The following is a 7,899-nucleotide window of genomic DNA, read 5'->3' on the forward strand; positions in this document are numbered from 1 at the left end:
ACAAACTAAAGGTTAAGAAATTTTCATATCCCAAAGAAGCTCTTTCAGTTTGTTCATTAGTTCACTCACCTAAAAGCCAAGGGTCCCTGTAAAAGCAAGTCACCTGCTTCCACCACTACCACTCCTTCCTGGCTAAATCAATGAGAAATTCTTCAGAAGTGCTGCATGCCAGGGACCATTCCCAGTCAGGGCCAATTGTAAAAGGGAGGGGCCAGTCATTCCACAGTTCCCATCCAAACAGAATAAGTGGGTGTGCTTAGTGATTGTGACCTTACTTCACAGTTAAGACCTTTGGACTGTGTTGTTATGCTAAGGCAGCAAAACACTTGATCCCCTAGTTCTTAAATTCATCCTAGGCCTCTTCCATCATGAAAAAATACAGCTATAACATGGTTCCACAATGGACAGTCTGGGGTGAAGTTACTGTTATTGGTTTTAGTACATCTAACTACTTGTCACCTGCCCAAAGACATGGTCACTACCAATTTTCTTCCTTTAATCACTTCTAAGGGAGATGAGCCCTTGGGGATTTGGTCCAAAGAAGATGACTTTTTAAGTGAGCATCCAAGAAAATTTATCTAACAACCTATTTGATTGTGAAAATTAAATGTTCCCCCTGTGGGGAGTAGGAGAGTTTTAAGAGGAATAGTTTGGAAAAACACTTCAAAATCATTCTTCTTCAGTGCTGGAAATGGGGACTTTTCACTAAATGATGTTGCATATCCAAAGAACTTTTATTTCCATCAACATTTAAGAAAATTTTCTGTTTTGTTACAGGGGGAGGAAGCACTTTTTCTCTGACCTACATCCAACTGTTTTTCTTTGTTACCCTGGTGGGAACTGGGGGAGAAGGAAGTGGATTACATTGGAAAATGGCCAAAGTAAAAAAAAAAAAATTGGAAGCATCAAAAACTTTTCAGATAATAAATTTTGAGGGTTGGAGGGGATAACTTGTGAGGAAACTGATCTGGAACTAAGGCTATTGCTGCATTATGATCTCTTTCCTTGCAGTTTTTCAGCCACAGAAGAAAGGATAGGTCAGATGTTGAGGGCTGAAGTCATTTGGGGCAGCTGTAACCTTGTCAAAATTCTTTGCTGTCTTTGAGCCTTTAAAATAAAAAGACTCATCAGGAAAACCAAAGTGCATTAAAAGATGTCAGGAAAGTGTACATATCACCTCCACCATCATCAAAAGAGAAGCCTCTGTACTCTGGTGTATGGATGGCAATGAGTTTAGTTAGGTTGGGCTTTTTCCCTGTTTTTTTTTTTTTAAACAATTGGGGTTAAGTAACTTGCCCGAGGTTACACGGCCAGGTGTTTCTGGGTGGGTGCTAAGTAAGTGTCTGAGCCCAGATTCGATTTCCAGGTCATCCCGACACTGGAGCCGGTGCTCTTACTCGCTGTGCTACCTGGCCGTCCCCCAAGGCCAACTTTTCATGGATGGAATGGATCAGTTTCCAAATTATTCCATGCCTAACTAATGCCGTTCTTGTGTACAACTACCATCCACCAAGGCCAATAGGTTTGCTCTCTGCTTGTCCACGGATTATTTTCCTCTTGGAGCTTCTTGGATTAGATTATCTGTACAACTATCTCTCAAAAAGTTAACTTAATGAGTTCAGAAGATAATTGATAAAGATTTTTAAAACCTCTTGTATTTAATGCAAGGTTATAAGACAACTCCAAAAGACTCATGATGGAAAAGGCTATCCACATACAGAGAAAGAATTATGGGGTCTGAATGCACATTGAAGCAAACTTACTTGCTCTTTTTTGTTTTTGTTTCTTCTTTCTCGTTCATTCCATTGGTTGTAATTCTTTACAACTGGACTAACATTTGGTGTAAAGGTATTATATAGAGCCTATATCCGATTGCATGCCACCGTGGGGGAGGGAGAAGAAGTGGGGGTTAGAAAATTTGGAAGTGAATGTTGTAAACTAAAAGTAAATAAATTTAAAAGAGGAAAAAATAAACATCTTGTATTAATCTACCCATACATACCTTGCTTCCTTACAATGACATAACCTCAGATATTTAGTTTGCCTCTAACATTTGTAAGAAACCCTGACAATTTTATGCATTATTTCGAGGTAATGGAAGTTTCAAAGTGTAAAATAAAAACTGTAAATAATAAGGAGGGGTTAAGTGTCACTCCCTGCCTAGGGCCCCACCCAAGAATTAGGAACTTGCTGGCCCCGCCCCGAGTGGGTCCGGCCTCAGTGTTGTTGCTTTGCGTTGCACGTGGCTGGGACCCACCCCGCGTTGATACCCGGGCAGTGTCCTCCTCACCTTCGGCTCGCCATGTCCACCTCCTCTAGCTGCCCGATTCCCGGGGGCCTGGACCGGCTGCCCGACTGCTACAGCACCACGCCCGGGGGCACGCTGTACGCCACAACCCCGGGAGGTCAGCCGCTGGGACTGGGGCTAAGCGGGAGGGAGCTTCCCCGGGATTCCGGAAGCCTGGCTTAGGAGGGGTCTAGCTGGTGGGGGTGCAGGGGCTAGAGCTGTAGGTAGTAAAGGTGGGCCCTGGGGCTGAGTGAACACGCGCTATTATCTTTTTGATGGGGCTCTCGAGGCGGAACTGCCCAGACTTCAGAGCCGCGACCTGACCTTGCCCTGGGCACTCTGCTCGCACTTTCGAAATCAGCCGGGATTTGGGGTAACGGCCCAGGCTGTACGAGGACCCCAAAAGGTTGGGATGTGTATCTGCCCCAGCCCGTTTCCCACAGCCTTCCAGATGATGCAACAGTGTTGGGCACTGCAGCTGGGCGAACAAGCCTGAGCTGGAGATCCGGGAGGAAGTGAATTTGGCCTTGGGGCTTCAGAGGTAACCCAAGGGCCCTAAATGAAGCCCCTCAAACTAACGTGGGCTTACTGGTGCCAGGAAATCTCCCCTTGTCACCCATTCCTGCCCCCCAGGGCTTCTCCTAGCCTGGGCCACTATTGTCCCTTAAACACGAGGTCGAGTCAGTCTTTACACTAGCTTCCAGCTGTGCTTTGAGGTTCCCAAAGTTAACTCGGGTGTCCGGGGAGGCAGACACTAAGGTGGGGATTGCTAAGGCCGAAGATGTTTGCTAACAGCTGCTGGAGTTGGTAAGAGAACCCAAGATGGGCTCCTGCCTGGTTCCTCCCTGGGGAAACTGGAGGGAGAGGGGAAGGAAAAGAAAGGCACAGAGCAAGGCACTAGCTACTGCCAGGTCCATCAAAGGTCTCTGTGTCTTTTAGGAATTGAGAAAGGACCAAGATGAATGCTCTCTCAGGACTTAAGTTTAGGCTCCTCTTGGAGTGAGCTCTACATGGGACTCTAATCCTGTTCTCAGACCCCTCCACTAGACACACAGTACTAGGGGGAGGAAAAACAGACAGCCTCCCCACCCCTGGAAAAGGAGGTTATCCAGTGAACTGTGAAGCTGAGTACTGTTCTAGAAAGGAAAGGCTGTCATGCCCCTCCTGTGCATTAGTTATTCTCATAGAACTAGAAATGGAAGGCATAACTTAGCCCCATCTATTTCAGGTAAGGAAATCAAGGTCCAAAGAAAGTGTCATATTTCCTCAGTTTTCCCCAGAGGCAGCCAGTTAATTTAGGAAGGGATATGGCCTAGGCAAGGCACTGCAGTTCTCTCCCATAGAATCCTGCTCCCAGCTTCCATGATCCACTCCCTACAGGAACTAGAATCATCTACGATCGAAAATTCCTGCTGGAATGTAAGAACTCAACCATTGCCCGGACACCACCTTGCTACCTTCCCCAGATCCCTGGGGTCACTGTCCCACCACAGGTGCCACTGGCCAAACTGGAGGAATTAAAGGAGCAGAAAGAAACTGAAGAGATCCCAGGTAAGGAGGCTTCATAAGAAATGTTAAAGTCTTATCCACATGCACCTTAAAGTTTCAGAGGGAAAGAATTAAACTTTATTAAAAGATACCTTTTTGTTCAGCCTTGACTACACTCTTGCCTTGGCTTTCTTACTCGGTTCAGGATGAAGCAGAAAAACAGTTGTGTATAAGGCATTAAGAAGGAACCATAGTAAAAGTTGCCCTGGCCTACAGAAAGGGGGAATAGGGAAAACTGCCCCCCTCCTCAAGAAATCTGGGAGTAGACAGGCCAATTCTAAGGAAATTGTGATATTTCAGGGCTGGTCCCTTAACTATAGAGCAGCTTTTATGAAAAGGGTGTAAGGGAGGGAGCTGGGACAAGAAAGCCTAACTGCATGGTAGGGAATTAGGACAATCTAACCACCAGGCTCCTTTTTCCCTCCAGATGAGGCACAATTTGAAATGGACATCTGACCTGGAGTATTTGACCCTGTTAACACAAGAATTCTGCCCCAGCCCCTGTGTGCTATGCCAGGTGGCTCTCCTTACTGCAACAAGCAGGGCCTCGACTTCCCCCGGGCATGAGAAAGGCTGGTTCTTTCTAGTGGTTCCTTCAGTTCTCAGAAGTGATTGAGCCCAAGGTGATGGGGGAGGGAAGGTTCAGATTTGGGGTGTGGGTAGGAGAAGGTGCTGTTCTACAAATGGAGGCCATGTGGATTTGGAAGTTTCTTGCTGAGCCCTTAATACCCACTTTTTTCTACTGGGTTGTGGGATTGAATGCTGCACCCTTTCAATACTTAATAAACACAATGAAAAACTTCCCCTGGGTCACATTTCTACTTTCTCCACTTTATCCAGATTCCTTTTCAGAGGGGGGGAAAGGCACTGCTGTACCACCCCTGGTCATCCTGAAGCTAGAATGAGGAATTCCTGTCCCATAGGATTCTGCTGCTAAGATTGGGTCCTGTTCCAATTGCAGTCAAATCCTGCCTAGGGTGGGGAGCAACAGCCAGAAGGAATTGTACTGTAAACAGCAACAGCTTAGCACCTGCCAAGAGTTGTTCCCTGTTCCAGGAAACTGCCTTCCAGGATCTGGGCCTCCACTGTAACTCTACTTCAGTCCCTACCTATTTTAATATGAGACATCATCCCTCAGGATGAGGTCATTTGGGACTCCCCTTATCCCTTTGGTATCATTAATAGAATGTTAGTATTGGAAGGGACCTTACAAGGATCAACTGTCATTACAAAGATGAGGGAATATATTTAGAAGAAATTATTCAGCCAAGGTCACATACATAGTAAACAGTTGGGGATTCAGACTTGAAATTTCTGAAAACAGGGGCAGCCGGGCAGCCAGGCAGCACAGCGAGTAAGAGCACCAGCCCCAGTGTCGGGATGACCTGGAGATTGAATCCAGGCTCAGACACTTAGCACCCACCCAGAAACACCTGGCCATGTAACCTCGAGCAAGTTACTTAACCCCAATTGCTTAAAAAAAATTTTTTTCTGAAAACAAAAGCAGTATTTTTCTTTCTTCAGTAGCAAGAAAGGCATCTTTCTAGATTCCTCGCCACTACCTGCCATTTGATATCAGGATTTAGTTTCTACTTCAATTACCCAGTGCTCCTCTGCTGCCTTGATTTCTCTTTAACACCTGGTCCAGCATGTCTTCAGCTGCTTAGCCAAGGCAGAACTTTTGGACCTTTATTTTACATTTCTGCTTTTGGTCAACTGGAGCAAAGGTAGCAGTGAGGCCTGGAATTCCTAGGCACCTAGAGGTGTCCAGGAATGCTAGGAACCAGCTATCTCCCCATGCTACAACCTAGAGGAATTCTGTGGTGATGAGCTTCCTTACGTCCTGACTCCTGGCCCCTGGAGCAGCCTGGTTATAGAATGCTCATTTTAGTTAGGCTCAGTTCTACTACCTTTGCTGAGGGGTAACTGCCCAAGCCCTACGCATATTCCTCCTTTTCCCACCATCTTCAGTCTCTCCATGCCCAGTCCTAGAAAAGGGACAAACTGATCACTTATTTCCAAGTTTCTGGTTTTCTTTTTCTCATTCTGAAGCCAAACTAAAAAGCATGGCTCTTCAGTTATGTGTGTTTATGCGTCCTTTTGATCCTGCCATCTGAAAATTGCTACAGAGCAGGGACTTTGTCATATCCAACCCAGCACAAGTTAATGTTAAACCATATCTGTAAGAGAGAAAAAGAACTAGAGTTAAGATGTTGTAATGTAATGCCAAAAGAAAGGCAACTTCCCAGGTTCAAAATACCAGCATAGGTGCTCTCTATTTTATTCAGTAACAAACCCAGAACAGAGAAGATCAAAACATGACATCATTCAAAATACAGCATTTACTAAGTGTGATTAAATCATCTCCAAGGCCTACCCCACCCCAGGACTTTCCAATCATTCAATCAACTACAAAGTCTCTGTTCCAAATACTTCTCCACCCCTAGGCTATACCTTAATTAAGTCCACCACAAAGCCCCTCTTCTCAAATGGAGATTAGTTTCCAAACATAAGTAAAATACATTCATTTGCTCAACCATAGAACACAAAAAGGTCAAAAGTTCCCCACCCCTGGATCACAATTGAATCTACCCCAGAGTTACATCAAGTTTAAACACAGCACTTAATACCCAAATGGAGGTCTTTTCTTCATCTTGACACGAGGCAAGTTCTCAGCAATCTTAGTTCCTGGAGAGACAAGGCTTAGCAAGGCCATAAGATACATTGCCAGTCCCTTCATGAATTTATCCTCTGTCTGTAGAACAGTCCTAGAACCCCTGAACACATTAGCAAAGCCCTCTCCCAGGATTTCTGTAAACATACAACAAGAAAATCCTTCTTCAGGGCTTCTGAACCAACAGAAAGGCTCCCAGACCCCTGCAACAACAGCACTGTCCTTCACCAGTGGACAGTATTCATTCTGTCTGCCGGACAGTCTCCAGACCCCTGCAACAACAGTACTGTCCCTCACCAGTGGACAGTATTCACTCTCAGTACTGTCCCTCACCAGTGGACAGTATTCACTCTCTGTCTGCAGGACAGTCTCAGGCCTTCTTAACCAAATGCCAGGTTCCAGGACTTCTTCAACAGGACAGTCTTTCACCAGTGGACAAATCTGGCAAAATAACATCAAAACAGACAGACAAAGTACCAGCAAAACAGCCATGTCTCCTCAGTCCTTGGCAGCTCAGGGGGCAGGTCTCAAAAGTCCAGGGCAATTCAAAGCGGCCACCAGCAATTTTTTTTTTAGTCTCTCTCTCTCCACGAGGTGCTGCTACCAAAAAAGATCTTCCGCCTCCCTCCAGTGTCTCTCCAAATCTACGTCACCAGCTCCTCCCAGTCAGGACTTTCTTTTCACATCAACAAGCCCATCCCACAGGTGGGATTAACAAACTCTGGGTTTTAATACAATCAATTTGAAAACCAAGCCAATACAGGGGAATCTTTAATTGCCATTACTATCACAGATGTCAAAAAAACTGAGAACCATTATGGGTAAGACCTATACTCCTAGATGGCCCAATGGCAAGTGGTTTGGAGAATAAAAAGTCCCCACTCCCCCACCAAGACGTACCACTAGACAAGATGTTTTTATTTAATTGCATATGTCAGAAGCAACCAATTAACTGCCTATACAGTCTTCCCTCCCCAGAGTTCGGTCAAAGTCCCAGTTAGAGTTGGAGCAGCTTCTCTGCTAAAAAGATAAGCCTCCCTTCTCTTCTTCCAACTCCCTATCTCCTGCTGATGTCAAGGAAGCCAAGCAAACCTAAGCCCTAGACCCCAAACCCCACCAGGTCCATTCAGGGATAGTTCAAGGTCTAGAACAATGGGGGGAGATAGGGACTTATGGGGGAGGAAGAAAATTGGGAGTCACAGAGCTGTAGAGAGGCCCGAGACCTCATTCTCCTCTGTAGTAGTAGGCTTCTCCTTAGCAGCTTCCCCTGAAGGCAGGCTCCTCCTTTCTGCAATTAACCTTTTCACTCCCACCATCCACTGACTGACCTCAGTCACATGATCCACCATCAGTGATCGATGTATGTCATCGGCTCCATCCCAGTTGTGGT

At 45.7% G+C, this 7,899-nt stretch overlaps 2 protein-coding genes across 2 annotated transcripts in view; one reads left to right on the forward strand and one right to left on the reverse strand.

The window, feature by feature from the left end:
- Positions 1-2,079: 2,079 nt before the first annotated feature.
- On the forward strand, positions 2,080-6,049 carry EIF4EBP3 (eukaryotic translation initiation factor 4E binding protein 3). Its single transcript, XM_069104373.1, is given in 4 exon segments — positions 2,080-2,273; positions 2,275-2,405; positions 3,668-3,838; positions 4,263-6,049. Coding segments are annotated over 4 exon segments (510 nt in total). The 5' UTR covers positions 2,080-2,094; the 3' UTR covers positions 4,292-6,049.
- A 1,357-nt stretch (positions 6,050-7,406) lies between these two features.
- Positions 7,407-7,899, reverse strand: part of SRA1 (steroid receptor RNA activator 1) — a 3,422-nt gene continuing 2,929 nt past the window's right edge. Inside the window, exon 5 of the mRNA XM_069104372.1 lies at positions 7,407-7,899. This exon is cut by the window's right edge and continues 16 nt beyond it. Within this exon, the coding sequence (XP_068960473.1) occupies positions 7,706-7,899 (194 nt within the window). The 3' untranslated portion in view covers positions 7,407-7,705.

This window comes from Petaurus breviceps, unplaced genomic scaffold (genome assembly GCF_028583685.1).
Source record: "Petaurus breviceps papuanus isolate PSGF00001 unplaced genomic scaffold, PetGlider_PUasm1.0 685, whole genome shotgun sequence".
Lineage (NCBI taxonomy): Eukaryota > Metazoa > Chordata > Mammalia > Diprotodontia > Petauridae > Petaurus > Petaurus breviceps.